Source organism: Anomaloglossus baeobatrachus, chromosome 1, assembly GCF_048569485.1.
Source record: "Anomaloglossus baeobatrachus isolate aAnoBae1 chromosome 1, aAnoBae1.hap1, whole genome shotgun sequence".
Lineage (NCBI taxonomy): Eukaryota > Metazoa > Chordata > Amphibia > Anura > Aromobatidae > Anomaloglossus > Anomaloglossus baeobatrachus.
This window is the reverse complement of record NC_134353.1, coordinates 46,301,847-46,319,489: the sequence shown is the minus strand read 5'-3', so window position 1 is coordinate 46,319,489 and position 17,643 is coordinate 46,301,847. Positions and strand designations below refer to the sequence as shown.

The window sequence follows — 17,643 nt, the reverse complement described above, 5'->3', positions numbered from 1 at the left end:
TACTTTTACATTGATGGCCTACCCTTAGGATAGGTCATAGTAACATAGTAACATAGTTTCTAAGGCTGAAGTAAGACCTTATGTCCATCTAGTTCAGCCTATTTTAGTGCCGCTGTTCTCCAGTGTTGAGCCTGTGGAAGGCAAAATCCCACAGAGTAGAAGCCAGTTTTCTTCATAGGGAAAAATTATTTCATCTATCTACCTGTAACATTATGCTATTTATAACCTTCTCATCAATGTCTGATTGGCTGGGGCCAACACCCGACACACCCCCCCTCCCGATCAGCTATTCTTGGTGCTGGCGACGAAAGCAGGCAGCCAGAATTGCTCAGTTCCGGAGCTGCTCCGTCTTCTGATACCGGCCGCAACTAGGTACTGCTCATCGGCCTCCTATTGATTTGAATGGGAGGTGGATGTGCAGTACCTGGCTGCAGCTGCTTTGAGTTGACTCCAGAGCTGAGCATTTCCAGCTACCAGCTGCCGATGGCGGCATCGGGAACACTGATCAGCGAGGGTGCTGGGTGTTGGACCCCGGCCGATTAGACATTGATGACCCATCCTAAGGGGCACTTTGCACACTACAACATCGCAAGCCGATGCTTGCGATGCCGAGCGCGATAGTCCCCGCCCCCGTCGCAGCTGCGATATCATGGTGATAGCTGCCGTAGCGAACATTATCGCTACGGCAGCTTCACATGCACTCACCTGCCCTGCGACGTCGCTATGGCCGTCGTTCCGCCTCCTTATTAAAGGGGTGAGTCGTGCAGCGGCCAATAGAAGCAGAGGGGCGGAGCTGAGAGGGACGTAAACATCCTGCCCACCTCCGTCCTTCCGCATAGCCGGCGTGAGCCGCAGGACACAGGTAAGGTGATGTTCCTCGCTCCTGCGGCTTCACACACAGCGATGTGTGCTGCCGCAGGAACAAGGAACAACATCGTAACATCGGTCCTTCCAAAATTATGAAAATGATCGACGCTACACCGATGATATGATTTGGACATTTTTGCGCTCCTTAATCGTATCAAAAAGGATTTACACACTACGATATCGACTGCGACGCCGGATGTGCGTCACTTTCGATTTGACGCCACCGACATCGCAGCTGCGATGTCGTAGTGTGCAAAGTACCCCTAAGGCTACAATATCAATGTAAAAGTAGTGGACAACCTCTTTAAGATCTTAAAGAGTCCATGCCATGATGGATCCAAACCATAGCTTCTCTAGGGAAGTGCTAGATATACCACCTTCTTTTAGATATCTGTGTCTTCTAGGATTTTGCAACATTGCAGTGAATTGTGGCTCAATCAAGTAATTAGATAACTGATCCTTTCCATCACTAGACGTACCTGAGGACATAAGCTGTCAATCTGGGTGGCAGCCATACGGACTAACTTCACCCCATCTTCATTATTAGATATGGAACACGCGAGGTTCGCAACCTAAAAAGCAAAAAAATAAAATGTAAAATAGAGAAAAGCGTCTCCTGTCATAAAATCAAGCTATGGTATTAATCAAGATGTCAATCACAAATAGATCCTCGATGCACAAATGTACAGGTACAGTCCCATGGTTTATAGTCACATAGCCCCATACGGGTCCCCAGGGACGATTCCCTGTGCTGTGCTCTTCTGTTTTGAGGCTCTGTAGGGAGTAAAACCATATGGTGATGCATTATGTTTCATCTTTCTTTATATGGATAAATGATTTTCTGATCTCTTGATTATACTCTACTGAACAATATATCCACAATTTTACATTGAACATTATGACACCTAACAGACTGACAGTTCCATTTTTTCAGGAATTCAAAAAGTATTTTTTTTTGAGAATTTATAATTGATGGTGCATTACCCAGAACACCCACAACCTACATTGCCTTCCATACAAGTATGGCCATGTCTGGTATTGCTGAGCTGCAGTACCAGGCGCGGCCACACTCGGAGGAATGTCACTGTGCCGGCAAGAGCAATAAGAAGCCATTTCTTATTGTTCTATTGATTGGATGAGAGTCACAGGGATCAGAACTGCGCTGATCATAAATTAATGACCTGATGCAGGGGTGAACAACATTTTTCCCTGATGGGCCACATGAGAGACCATGACAATTGTGGGGGCCAAACCAATAGGCTGAAATTAATTCTACTAAAATAGGAATTTCAATTATTTTATATTGATAATAATTGTATTATTTAATAATGAGCAGAATTAAGTATGCTGACATATCCCTATGCACTGTATGAGTCCGCACACAGCCACCCTTTGTACCGTGTGAGCCCACACAAAGCTTCCTATATAGAGTATGAATCCACACAGCTCCCGATATAGAGTATAATTCCACACACGGCCCCCAATATACAGTGTGACCACCTATATAGCCCCTCTGTATCCCTTTTTCCCCTCTTTATATAGTATGAGCTCCTAAAAATCCTGTTATATACTTTGTGAAAAACAACACAGCCCGTATGTATAGTATGAGCCCCCAATAATACCCAAATATATAGTATTAGCCCACTTATAATCTCCTATATACAGTATTAACCCCCTCATATCCCTCCTACATACAGTATGAGCCCCATAATAGCCCCCATATACAGTCTAAAAGGTACTTTACACAATGCGATATCGGTACCGATATCGCTAGCAAGCGTAACCGCCCCCGTCGGTTGTGCGTCACGGGCAAATCACTGCCCGTGGTGCAAAAAATCGCTAACACCCATCACACGGACTTACCTTCCCTGCGACGTTGCTCTGGCCAGTGATCCTCCTCCTTTCTAAGGGGGCGGTTCGTGCGGCGTCACAGCGACGTCACACGGAAGCCGTCCAATAGCAGAGGAGGGGCGGAGATGAGCGGCCTGAAAATGCCGCCCACCTCCTTCCTTCCTCATTGCCGGTGGACGCAAGTAAGGAGATGCTCGTCGTTCCTGTGGTGTCAAACATAGCGATGTGTGGTGCCGCCAGAATGACGAACAACATGCCTGCAGCAGCAACGATATTTGGAAAAGGAGCGACATGTCAACGAGCAACGAATTTTCACGTTTTTGCGCTCGTTGATCGTCGCTCCTTGGTGTCACACGCTGCGATACTGCTAACGATGCCGGATGTGCATCACTAACGACGTGACCCCGACGATATATCGTTAGCGATGTCGCAGCGTGTAAAGCACCCTTAAGACCCCACATACCCTCCCATATACAGAATGAGTCATCATCACATAGCCTCACTATATACAGCAAGACCCCCCACACAGCCTCCCTATGTTAAATTTGAGCCACCACATAGCCCCTTTTGAGGGCTTTGCATTTGTGTCTGTTGAATATGTGGAAAAAAGAGATGGCGACTCAATGTGCCACAAATCATACAATTATACTGTAGAATGGTAGAGTTGGAAAGGACCACAAGGTCCATCGGGTCTAACCCCCTGCGAGTGCAGGCTTTCCTAAATCATCCTAGCTTTATGTTTATCCAGTTTCCACTTGAAGATTTCCATTGATGGAGAGCTCACCACCTCCCGTGGTCGCCTGTTCCACTCCTTGACTGCCCGGAAATGTTTTCACAACTATCTGCATCCTGAGAATACAGATAGTGGGGATATCATGATTCGACTGGAGGTATCGGGAGGGCATGGTGAGGCCCGTGGTCCACTGTGTTCAGACTTTTGTCTTTTTCAGTCTGCGAACCGAGCGGAAACAGCCAGAGAACCACATGGAGCCCACAGACCGGATTTTGCCCAGGTCGTTTTTTATGCATTGATGGAGAATATTTGGGAGGTCCAGAAAAAAAATCCCGAAGAGATCTGTAATCAAAATGAAAGGAGAATTCCTGAAAACCCCCCTGCCCCCCTCCCAAATAAACATAACAAACAAGACAACGCATTAGAGTTACAGCTATAGGGACCTAGAAAGTCACTTTGCCGCATATATACACACATTATGTATCTTAAATAACCGGGATAATCAGGGGCCCTGCTACGGGCCAGGACCTTAACGTTTTTATTTTGGCACTGTGCAAACAGAAAGCCGGCAGAACTCTGACTACAGCATTAGACGAAAATAGAAAATAAAGCATAAAGTAAAATTAGGGCAAGAGAGGTAAAGCAGACATTTGGAAAGTTATTGAGGGTTTTGTTTGGATTCCGTGAAAAGTAAAAGTACAATTCAAAGAGACATTTTTCTTCCACTGTGTTGATTATGGTGCATGCTGTTGCTACTATGTAAATTTTCAGGTTTTCTAAGTTTAGAAAAATAAAACCAGCACAGGTGGGAGAAATTTCGGTATTTTGCTTTCAGGTCCACAGGCAGAAGCAAAACTGTGTTCCATAAAGCCTTAAATAGGTTTTTCAATAAAATTCGTTGTCATACTATAAACAAGAACAACATAAAAAAGTAATGCTAGCTACCGCAACTTACAGCAGAAAAAAGTTCTGTATACCAAAAACAATTCACATAGCTTGTTTTCAAAATCACAAAGCATATAGCATATGATGCTAGTCCCTACTTACGGATAGTATAAATGGAAGGGTAGTGAGACAAGCCGGGGTCAGGGAACAGGAGGACACAACAGGACACAGGGAGTAAGCAGAAATGCAGTCAAGTCACACGCCGAGGGTCAGAATTCCAGGAGAGTACGTTTTAGATTCATGGAGTAGACAGAGACATGGTCAGGTAACGGTCCGAGGTCAAAAGCCAGAAGGTAATGACAAGAACAGGCAGTGGGCAGAGAAGAGTCAAACAACGGTCCGGGGTCAAGAAACTTAGATCAGATCACAAGCACGAACCAAGAGCACAACTGCATAATGACAAAGTATCACTGGCGAGGTTTTGAGAGAGCATGCTCAGTAATGAAACAGAGCAATTACCAGGAAGGTGGAACACCTTAGTAATCAGCACCTCCCAGAACCTGCATGGAATCCTGCGCTGTCAAACAACCTGTAAGCTAGTGCTGAAAGAAACACAGCAGAGCATCTCCAAATGCAAGATGCTCTGCACAAAGGAAACATGTCACTGCTGGCTCAGTAGTTCAGGAAGGGACAGCAGAGCATCATCTTGTTACGAACCGGCGCCGCCATAGCCGCAAGCAGCCTGCTGCGGTTCCTGTTGCTCCCAGGCTCTGGCTGCCGTTCTTGGCAGTGCCTCGGGTTGTCCAGTTGGCTGCTCCTTCCACCACGTCTAAGTGTGGAGAGGCGGCTAGTGTGCATGCGTGCGCCGATTTACCCCAGCCAAAGTCTAAGCCCGGTGTTTTGCCTAGTGAGCATGCTCAGCCTGATTGTGTTATGTCTGAGACTAAGTCCTCAGTTCAGGCTACTGAGCATGCTCCCACAATTAACCCTAACAGCCTCTTTGCACAGGTACTTGGACTTCGTGCTGTGTCTAAGTTCTGGGATGTGCCTACTGAGCATGCTCAAACTGATAGTCTGCTTTCTGAGCCTGTTGCTCAGGCTACTGAGCATGCTCAGGCACTTAGTGCATCAGAGGCTAGGTCCGGTAAGGACCTCACTGAGCATGTCCGTGAGCTGGCAGGCCCTGATAGGGCAGACGGTGTCAGGTCTCCTGATGATGTGGCAACTCCGGACTGGCTCGCAGAGGTTCGCCCCTATGATCTGGCACCTCACCATTGGTCGTCAGACGATGACTGGTGAAGTGTTTGGGGCGTGGCGAGGTCATCAATGACGTGGCGGTTCCGGATAGGCCGCATTTGACGTCACTGATGACATGGCACTCTGCTATTGGACCTTGGTGGTTCCACCCTGGGTTTGGGGCAGACCCAGGTTATAAAAGGGGCTGGAGACAACATGGAGGTGCGCAGTCTTCATTTAGAGTTCTTGGTGGCATAAGCCTTGTTGGAAGCGGTAGGTAGGGCTAGGCGAACGGTGCCTGTCACGCCAAGATTCGTGGCTCAGCACATGAGGGTCAGGCGCCGTGCTTCCTTGCTACCGTTCCTGTTGTGCTAGAGCAGTCCAGTGGCGTTAACTGGGCTGCGGCTGCTGCGTCACCTGTTCAGTTGTGCCTCCTACGCACACGGGCAGAATACCTGTTGCGTCACCTGTCCGAGAGTGCCCTCTACGCACACGTACAGTGTACCTGCTGCGCCACCTGTCCGGTTGTGCCCTCTACGCGCATGGACAGCGCACCCCAGAACCCCTGTGAAGTTAACAGGGTGTTCCTGGATTGGGTGTGTGAACCCTATTATCCTCCTCGGCTTCCCAGTCAAATGCTACTGGTGTGACTACATGGTCTGACGTGTCCTTTACACACGTGGCCAGTCGAGTGGTGGCCAGAAACGCTAATCAAGGGACCGCTCGGCCTGACGTGTCTTACACACGTGGCTGACAGGGCGCTGTCGCAGCGGTCTTCTCGGTCAACGCTAACTGGTTACCATCCGGCCTGACGTGTTGTTACACACGTGGTCGGAGTAGCGTCCGTTCCACCGAAACGCTAACTGGGTTGTCGTCCGGTCTGACGTGTCCCTACACACGTGACCGGTTCCTTGAGTTATCTCAGAGCCATCCAGCTCTATAGTCTCCGCCTAACCCACAGGGTGCCAGCAGCTCCATTACCATCTGGAGCACGGTGGGCCCCGACTGGCGATTGGGATATATACCCCTGGTCCTAATCTGCCGGTCCCCCCGTAACACATCTGTGTGTAAGATGCTGTGCACAGAGGAATCATGACAGATGCATGGACTGGCCGCAGACCTCATGTATGCCTTTGTGGCGATAGAAAATCCTTCTGCCGATTGGTGCAACACACTTATAGTACCTACAAAGAAACATGGATGTGTCAATCCAAGCTATTTCTTGCTGGAAGAAAGTGTACTGAGGTGACATGTTGTCACATTCATCCTTGAAGACATCAACCACTTTATTGTGTAAAGGGAACCGTGATATATAATGTTGTGCAGTGTGCTATGAGGAGGCTGAGTTCTTCCCAGTAATAGACAGTAGGCACAGATAGAGTTAGCTGTTGGTACTAGCCCATAAAGTAGGAGCTAGAGTACAGGGAAAGGGAAAGTTTCTGTTACAACGGTACATAGTGCCCAGCGTGTGACAGAGATAGACCTCAGGTCTGAAAAGTTGTATGTAGTGCATGATGAGGGTACACCTGAAGACGAGACCATTACAGAGCATAACATGAGAAAAATAGAGAACTGAGAAAAAGGAGGAGGTGACATGACACAGAGTGACCTAGGGGAGTCTGGTCAGTGCATTGACCGAAGGAATGAATCCCTGAGAGAGAGGGATACGGATGCAGGGAAGAACAGACTGTGGAATGAAGTGAGTGTCTTTGGCGGGTGTTCTCTAAAGGTCTAAGGGATCTTACCGCTCAATTTTGCCATATTGGCAACATCCCTCTAAGAAGGAAAAGATGTGGAACCCCTTGAGGAGGAAAATGACTTTCATGGACTGTAATGTGATGCTAGTATGTGTAGTTTTGGAAAGAGAAGGACTTATGGAGGTTGAAGCAACTGGTGTACTCTACTGATGTACTCTACTGATGTTTGGAAGATGATTTTAATGATTCTCTGTGATAAAGAAACATAAAAGAAGATTTTTGCCTGCTTTCTAATATACACCATTGTTACCAAGTTTGTGTTCAGTCAAAACAAGTTTATAATGAATTCCTGGTCTCCCTCAATGAACTGTGTGCCATCTGGTCCTGGTCAGCTGAACCCATCGGCAACATGCAGCCTGAAAATGTGTATCGCCTCCATAGTCCAGCAACACACACCCAGCCAGGACCTCCTTCTTCATGTAGAGTGCCAGGGTGAGGCAGATGACTGCCTCGCCAAAAACTACCACTCCATACCACGCTACACAGACATATGGACATCATCGATGGATTAGTGTACCGGACACTGAGACAAAGCATAGAGACTTACTTATCTAAATATCTCCTGGCCCATGTGTCAACCTCCAGCCTCCGACGTTTCGTCACCTTCATCAGGCCCCCTGATAAAGGTGACGAAACACACGTCGGAGGCTGGAGGTTGACACATGAGCCAGGAGAAATTTAGATAAGTAAGTGCACAGCATTGTATTGGTTATTTGTGCAATAATGAGAGTGCTTTAAGTGTTTACACATCTTGTGAACCTGCTCTTGTTGTCTCCTTCCACACTGGTGGTATTGTCTTTTTTATGTTTTTTTAAAAACGTTTTCTGAATAAAAAATAATAAATTTTAAAATTTTTAATTGAAATTTTGTCAATTGGTTTACATTTAATTAGAGTCTATATAGACATAGAAAAGTGAATATTTTAATCAGATAATATTTAGTGGAGTCGGTGAGACATCACCTAAGTGGTGCGAGCTGCACAGATGATGTCACACCATGCTAGTGCATCAAATGCTGTGTTAGGGAGCCTGATAAGCTCAGGAAATTTGTGCAGCTGCTGACCATCGCCAAAGAGCACAAACCTGGATCGAGGACTGGAATTGCACAAAGTACTTCACTCTTTTCTATTTAAAAAGCATATGATGTTTTTTCAAACTGACTTGTGACCAAGTAACAGGTGTGAGCAGTGTGAAAATCATATCTGAATTTAGATACAAAGGGAAGAAATTCACTCAATCTTTGCATTTTACATCTGTGTGTGCCAAACTAAGCATGGAGAACAGATAAGCAGAAGAGTTGTCTGAGGTCTTGAGAACAAAAGATTGTTGAAAAATTTTAACAACCTCATGGTTACCAGTCAATTTCCAGAGATCTTGATGTTCTTTTGTCCATAGTGCGCAACATAGCCAAGAAATTTGCAACCCTTAGCACTGTAATCTCCCTGGATGTGTAAGGAAGAGAAAAAATGATGAAGACTGCAACACAAATAGGCCAAATAGTCGATAAGCAGTACCAATTAAGTTGCAAAAAAAATCAAACTGTCTTGCAAGCTCAGAGTGCATCAGCAACAATGCAAACTATCCATCAACATTTGAATGACATGAAACTATATGGCAGGACACCCAGGAAGACCCCATTGCTGACATGGAGAAATGAAAATACAAGACTGCAGTTTGCTAAAATGTAAGTAAGCCTAAATCCACCTGGGAAAACATCTTGTGGACAGATGCGACCAATATAGAACTTTTTGGTAAAGCACATCACTCTACTGTTTACTGCAAATTGAATGAGGCTCGCAAAGACAAGAACACAGGACCTACAGTCAAATATGGTGGAGGGTGAAAAATGTTTTGGGGTTGCTTTGCTGACTCTGGCACTGGGTTCCTTCACTGTGTGAAAGGCATCATGAAATCTGAATATTACGAAAGCATTTGGGGTCAGAATATACTGTCTGAAAGCTGGGTTTGCTTTTTAGGTCATGGGTCCTCCAGCAGGACAATGACCTCAAACATACTTCAAGAAACCCTCAGAAATGGATGAAAATAAAGTGCTAGAGAGTTATGAAGTGGCAGCCATGTGTTGGGATCTAAATCCCATTGAACACCTGTAAAGATATCTTAAAATTGCTTGTTGGGAGAAGGCGTCTGTAACACTTATGTAGATACTCCTGGAATTTGATAGCATGGAATACAATGAAACTGAGACAAGGGTTGGGTGGATATTCTGTATTAGCAAATAATAAACATGCAGTGTAAGTCATAGAGAATAATAGTAGGTAACGTACGCACAGCACTATTACATGAAAGTCCAGGATAATATGCAGGAGTAAGCACAGCAAATATATGGTTACTTCTGTACTCCTAGAAGCCTTGAAGGGAGGGAACCACAGCAAGGATCAGGATAAACCAGTAAACTGCAGGCAGCTGAGTAATAATGAGGCAGAGCACAGAACTAAACAAACGTCAGCGGGATGTCCAGCAGCAAGTCGAATGATTCAGGAGCCAACAGCACAAAATACTCAGACAAGGAATAAATCTCGGACCAGGACTTTTAAGCGGGGCAGACAGGAAGTTCAAGGACTAGACAAGGCAATAGACTCCATCTTGGACGATGGCAAGAAGACTTAACAAATGCCATGGAAAACCCTGGCCCTTACAGCTTCCTTCAAATATGAGAGACCTGGAGTAATTTGCAAAAGAGGAGTCCAAAGTTCCAGATGAGAGGTATAAAAAAGCATTTGATGGTTATAGGAAGCGATTGATTGCAATTATTTATTCCAAAAAATGTGAAACCAAAAATTAAGTTGAGGGTGCCAACAATTTTGTCATGCCCATTTTTGTAGTTTTTGTGTAATGAGATCCACTTTGCCTTTTTTTCCTCAGTTTTGTTGTGTAGTTCCAATATACAATACACAAAGGAAAAGAAACGTGAATAACAAAACGTGAAACTGGAAGTATTTTTTAAGAAGAAATACTTCATTTCCTGTAACAATTTTAAGGGTGTCGACTGTCGACACTTTCGGTCTTGACTGTATGGTGTATAGGAATCTTCCATGCTGTGACTCTTTTCACTGTCAAGTTTTTAAAGCTCTACTGTTGCAATGTTCTTTACCTTCATCAACACCGATAACTCAAATTACTGCTGTTGAGTTTTTTTTAGTTTTAGACATGTTACATGCACGGTATTATTACTAGGGATGATTGAATACCACAAATATCCGACTTCACGAACATTCGCCGAACAGGACGCCGCTATTCGACTATTCGTGAATATTTGATGCACAATGTAAGGGGTACTTTGCACACTACGATATCGCAGGTGCGATGTCGGTGGGGTCAAATCGAAAGTGACGCACATCTGGCGTCGATGTCGATATCGTAGTGTGTAAATCCTTTATGATACGATTAACGAGCGCAAAAGCATCGTAATCGTATCATCGGTGTAGTGTCCGACATTTCTATAATGTAGCTGCAGCGATGGTACGATGTTGTTTCTCGTTCCCCTGCGGCACCACACATCGCTGTGTGAGAAGCCGCAGGAGCAAGGAACATCAGCTTACCTGCGTCACCGTGTCTCACGCCGGCTATGCGGAAACATCCCGCTCATCTCCGCCCCTCCGCTTCTATTGCCCGCCTGCCGTGTGACGTCGCTGTGACGCCGCACGACCGTCCCCCTTAGTAAGGAGGTGGTTCGCCGGCCACAGCGACGTCGCAGGGCAGGTGAGTGCATGTGAAGCTGCCGTAACAATAATGTTCGCTACAACAGCAATCACAAGATATCGCTGCTGCGACGGGCGTGGGGACTATCGCGCTCGGCATCGCAAGCAACGGCTTGCGATGTCGTAGTGTGCAAAGTACCCCTTAGTCTATTGGAAACCCGAATAGCAATTATTCGGGCTTCCCATAAACTTGCAGTGCTCATCGAACATTTGCATAGTGGCAACCTATTTGTTGGATATTCGCGAAGTTGGATATTTGCGGTATTCGATCATCCTTAATTATTACATCTCATTGTGTTCTACATACTGTAGATTGACGTCAAAACCAAACCTTCACCAAATTTCCTTGCCTTGCAAACTTTATTTTAAACAGCATCATGAATGCATCTCCTATTTCACATCTGTACAGAAAACAGCTGATCCATTTTTAAATAGCACGTATGAGTATTCATTGTGCCTTCCAGCAGAGATACCAGTTGGAGATGATTCATGAATGAGTTCAAATACCCTCGTCTTTTGCAAATTTTCCTCTGGTCTCCCCTTGCGGTATTAATCTGTTCGCTTGTCTTGTGTACATCACTGTATAAGCTCTGATCCATCTGTTCTTCAGAGTCCATTCTACTTCAGAGCAATTACTAACGCGGGTTTGCATGTATCACAATGTCAAATCCTACCGGAGTGCATGCCACCCTGGGCATCGGAGACTCTTTCGGGGCACAATCCACTCAACATTCCATCTTTATATAATCATTTCTTCCTTTCGAGGGGAAATAAATGACTTTCTCTATTTATTAACGCCTTCAGAGCTTCATGTCAAATTATTTTTTTTATTACAAGCTGACATTTTCCGAATGATTTGCTCGTACATCAAGAAAGCATCGGCAAACAAAGGCAACAATAAAAGATGCCAGATGCTGACAAGTCATCGGATACAACAATCTGGGGAAAGTTTCAACGTAAAGCTAAGTGTGCTATTACAGGCCATACATTGCATGAATGCTATCCTTATTTTGAGTTTTATTTGCTCAGGGATGGTGACCTGGATGAGGGAAATACTTCTTAGAGGTTTAAAATGGACCATTCATCTTGTTTGCGTGCGAGGCCGGAGAAGAATTCGGAAACAGTTTAATAGTTTTGTAATAGTTTTATTGCCCTTTTAAGATACCTATCAAAGCTGATGTGAAATGTGCAATTCTCCGAGAACAGTGTTTTATTTCTTCATAATACGGCTCCAGGATTTTCCTTTATTCTCTCTGGGCATTAATCACACTGGACAGCGAAGCTCGGAGCCGAGAGAATGTGTTAAGAAGAGCGGCACTTCAAGAGCATCAGCAATGCAACCATCCTCTGTAATAATGAAGACCCTGGCAAATGAGCATTTGTACAAGGTCTCATAGGAGATCATTATCCCATCCTATCATTTACATAGCGCTGTACGTATCTGGACAAACATGCATACATATCTGTTATGCCGGAATTGTTATATAAAGGAACACTAAACCTAGAAATAAATGTTGAACTGAAACTAGCAATATAGTATTTGTTTCTGTTTGTCTACAGCACTTTCTGCAGGATCCTGTCTTGCAGAAAGCCTGATAAAAGGAGCAGAGGTTAGTAATGGGGGCGGGGCAGAGGGGGGAAGCTCCTGCTGCAGCTACTTGTCTTAGGTTGCTTTCACACTTGCGTCGTTTTGCAATATGTTGCCTTGAGGAAATATGGCATCCTGCAAAATATTTAGCAGGATTCCATTTTTCCCCCATAGACTTGCATGGACGACGGATTGTGACTGATGGCCCTGCGTTGCATCCGCCGCTCGATGGATCAGTCATGGAATGACTGACCGTCGGGCAGCAGCAGCGCATCATGTAGCGTTTTTCGGAGCGTCGAAAAAACGTAATGTGCAGGATTCCATCGGCATCTGTCTTTTTTATAACGGAAGCCTATAGGAGCGGAATCTGTTGGAATGCGTCACTGGACGGATTCCTGTGACGGATCCATCATTTACCAACTGAGCATGCTCAGATGAGTAAATTGCAGAAAAAAAAAAAAGCTGCAATGGATCAGTTTTTTTTCAGCATCAGTCGCATCAGATGTGGCACTATCTGCAACGCTTCCGTTGCATCAGTCATACAACGGATTGCAACTGATGCAAAATGACGCAAGTGTGAAAGCAGCCTTATAGTAACGTATGTACAGTGAGGAGAACAAGGGTGGACCTGACGGTGCTCCTAAGGATTTCTTTATATGTCTTCCGGTTTCAATTAAAGTATGACACAACATAGGAGGAGTTTATGGGAGGAAGTTCTGGGACATACAGTATTTTTTTTCTTTTGTGTATTTTCAATGTTTAATGTTTCCGTAAGTCCATATGTCATGCACTGGCACCATACACTTAGCATTAGGGCGAAGTCACACTTGCGAGTGACTCGCGTCAGCATCACCCAGCACGGCCTGCTGCTTTCCAGACAGGTGCGGTTCCGTTGTATATATTTCTATGCAGCTGAGATGCTCCAGTCCGGAGAGTGTGCGGCCGTGCCAGGTGATGTTGATGCAAAACTCTCGCAAGTCACTCGCAAGTGTGAATCTGGCCTTAGACACAATATAGCTGATAAGTTCTGTTCAGGCAGAGTTCAGGACCCAGGGACGTTGGGAGTAGTGGTCTCCTGCTGCTTTGCAGCTAAGGCAAGGGAAGGGCACGAGAAGGTTTGGACGACACAGGGGTTGCAGTCAAAGTTCTTTACTCACTGAGATGTCACCGCCTCTGGAGTGTCGGGCGCTGCTGTTGTGGCACCCCTGACCTGGTCAGGCACCACTGAGTACTGCACCCATGCTGGGGCAGTACTTCCAGGTAATCCTGAAGGCTGGAATAGGGTGTGTAAGCACAGACACATAGCAACCAGGTCTCCCACACCTTGAGAGGGGACCCTTGGGCAGACCCAAGAGGGGGCGTGCCTCCACATCTCAGCAAGGGGTGTAGGGGAAGGGGCTGAAAGCTAGGTTGCAGCGGTTGTCAGGAAAGTAAGAGGAGAGCCAGTCTGAGAGGGAAGCGTGGCAGTTGCGAGCGGGATGCACGCTGACCCTAGTCAGACCCTGCACTTGAAGTAGCTGTTGGCAGGGGAGAATAGTCACCAGCAAGTCAGTCGGAAAGATGCTGAGGGAGTCAGTCTGTCAAGTACGGGGACTCCTGGTGACTAGGCACGCACAGGGAACAGGTCCTTAGAGTAGACGTCCATTTATTTGATCTACTAAACCTGCCAGTGAGGGGAACTACAAGTCCCTCACCAACCAACTAGAGTCTGAGCCTCTGCAGCAACGAGGAGGGGGCCCATAAGGAGGATTGAGCCTGCAGCCATCTTCCTTGGTCCACGCTGCCAGCAAAAGGGCCAAAAAGGGGAGAAAAGGCAGTAGCGATGTCCATGGATGAATCCCACGGTACTTCAAGTCAGGGGTTATCCGAAACATGAAGTGCTACGAAGGCGAGTTAACGGTTACCCTTATGCCGGCATCACACGGGACGATCTATCGTGCGATCGCACGAGCGATCGTACTCGCCCCCATCATTTGTGCATCACGGGCAATTAGTTGCTCGTGGCACACAAAGTGGTTAACCCCCGTCACACGCACTTACCTCCCGGGCGACGTCGCTATGGGCGGCGAATATCCTCTTCCTGAAGGGGAAGGCACATTCGACGTCACAGCGACGTCACACGGCAGCCGGCCAATAAAAGTGGAGGGGCGGAGATGAGCGGGATGTCACATCCCGCCCACCTCCTTCCTTCCGCATTGCCGGCGGGATGCAGGTAAGCTGTGTTCGTCATTCCCGGGGTGTCATACGGAGCAACGTGTGCTGCCACAGGAATGATGAACAACCGGAGCACAGAAGGAGGACTGACATTTTGAAAATAAATGATGTGTCAATGAGCAATGATAAGGTGAGTATTTTTGCTCGTTCACAGTCATTCGGAGGTGTCACACGGTACGATATCTCTGACGATGCCGGATGTGCGTCACTAACGACGTGACCCCGACTACATATCGCCCGATATATCGTACCGTGTTACGCCAGCATTAGACTGGCCTAAAGGATACCTGGTTTCTCCTGGTCTAATCTCAGCATCGCCCGGATACCTCACAAAACATCTAAAAGTGAGTAAACAAGTTGAAAGACTTTCTGTACTGAGACTGAGTTATTCTGGGACCTGTTGTTCTACCCACCCGAGTCCCTGGGGCCAGTCTCACTCACGGGAGGACATACCATCGGACTGCAGACTCCATCAGCCCCCAGACGCTTGTTAAACCTGCAGTGGCGGTCACCCATCACCCTGACCGCAAACCGTGAGTGGCGACACAACTCATACATATCTAAACCCAACATACCTGTCGCCAGATATACCCAAAGTGAAGACCCTGCGGCGTCCCTGAAGCTGGAGTGGTGTCCCTGGGGCGACCGCTGCAGGTGGGCGACACACTGTCATGGGCTCCAACAGATCCCAGATATTTTGGAGGTCAGGGTCAGTGCTTCTTCCTGTGAGTCCTTCCTACTTGCGCTGCATTGTGTGGGTCCCTGTGGCTTGAAGCTACCCTGAGACCCTGTGCCTTGTATTGGCTCCTGTTCTCACCTGTATGGCAGGCATATGCTGCTGTGCTCCTGGAACTCTGTGGGCAAGGAGACTTGCAATCTCCTGCCCTGCGGATTCTGCTGGTGGGACTTGCAGTACCCAGCCAGCCTAGGGCTCCGCACTCTGCTTTCCGCGCTCGGTCCTGAGGAGGCTATGGCGCAGCTCTCCCCTCGGCGACCGTCTTTCCCCCTTGTCTGCTGTTGCCTGTCTGAAGGTTCAGGCTTCACTGACCTGTGATGTTGCTTCTCACTTCCCCTGATAGTACCCTGCCTCCCAGGTCTCTGAACTAGTAGGCAGGAGGTCCCTACCTCCTGATGGCTACCCCTAGCACTTACCTTAGCCCAGTCCCGGTGGGAGGGAAGCTAACTGTGTTGTGTTAATTGTGGTGTGCACCGGTGAATGACCCCCGTCTTACCCAGGATGAATACTACTCCTTGGCTGCGGTGCAGTACCCTATGGCGACTGAAGCCTCAGGGGTACCACACTATCGCGGATAGCAAACAGAGAACACACGTGTGCTAAAATCACGGCATACGGAGAGCCAAATGCATCTTTAACGTGTCAGTGAAAAACATGTGTTTTTGACTGACATGTGAAAGAGGCCTTAGAGATACTAAATCAACGTGCATTTTTAGCGCATTTTCAATGCAGTAAAATTAGCAACATCAAAAACTGACCAAAAACTCATTGTTGGAGCACAGCCTTATCATGGCACTGAGAGTCAGGGGTGCAATGGTTTACATAAATGTCAGTTCTGCACAGAAAGGAGCCAGAAACAACCTCACAGCTCCCTTACTGAGCAGCACCTACAGACGCGAGAAATGAACTTTATTCAGTAACGCTGCCCTGTGTCACCCGGAAAAAAGGTGCAGCGCCTCCTAGTGACTGAGGAGGAAATAAAGAAATAAAGGGAAGAGGTACTGGTCAACAATGACTAATTATTTTGTGCCACTCATCCAAAAAAAGTTGGGCCAAGAGGGAACTTAATGAATACAAGCTACAACTATGACTATATAATAATAGCATTTATTAGAATTGGGAATAAATACAATATACAACATTACATAAGAGCATTTAGGTGAATTTATTTTCTTGTTGCCACTTTTGGTTTTGTTTAAATCTCCGATGTATAAACACTGTGCGGATGGAAACGGTGTTCACACTAGAGATGCAGCATGTTTCCGGTCCCCGGCCAATCTGATGTGACATCTAAAGAGAATAACAAACTGTTCCTTCCATGTTTGCAAAACACAAAATTAAATATTTGTGAGCACAAGCTGTAAAACGCTGCGAGGTTTCTACAGAAGCAGCAAAAACGCTCCTGAGGCAAATGAAGACAGCAGGACTACGGGACCGTAATCCACTCAAACAGAAAGTTTCTACCCCAAAGGTATCACAATCTGTCAGTGAATATTGCCACCATTCCTCCTAACCATTCCACTGACTTAATTACAGTTTATTTTCTCTGGATTGTTATGAAGCCAAAGTTCTTGTTCAAAGAATGACCACAACACAAAAATGTGAGGCAGAACTAGAAGATTGGCAAAATGAGGGCAACACAATGTAAGCTCCCATTCTTTAAAAATCATCCATCCTTAATTCTGCTGTCCGAATGATCCACATCTCTCCTCAACATCACCCCACTTCTCCCCTCTGCAAATCTCTCCATTGGCTCCCAATCCTCCACCGTATCCAATTCAAACTACTAACACTGACCCACAAAGCCATCCATAATATGTCTCCTCCGTATATCTCTGAACTGATCTCCCACTACACTCCAACACGTAACCTCCAGTCCTCCCAAGATCTCCTTCTCTCCTCCTCTCTCATTCACTCCTCATTCAACCGCCTCCAATGCTTCTCCCGAGCATCCTGTCTTCTGGAATTCGCTTCCTCAACACGTCAGACTATCTGCTACACTCGTAAACTTCAAACGGAACTTGAAAACTCATCTGTTCAGAAATGCCTATACAGTCC

The 17,643-nt window shown here is 46.4% G+C and overlaps 1 protein-coding gene across 2 annotated transcripts in view; it reads right to left on the bottom strand.

Moving 5' to 3' along the window:
• CTNNA2 (catenin alpha 2) overlaps positions 1 to 17,643 on the bottom strand; it is a 3,064,502-nt gene that overhangs the window by 311,860 nt on the left and 2,734,999 nt on the right. For both annotated transcript variants that reach the window (XM_075346593.1, XM_075346583.1), the window contains exon 11: positions 1,347 to 1,439. In XM_075346593.1, the coding sequence (XP_075202708.1) occupies positions 1,347 to 1,439 (93 nt within the window). The remainder of the gene's footprint in view (positions 1 to 1,346; positions 1,440 to 17,643) is intronic.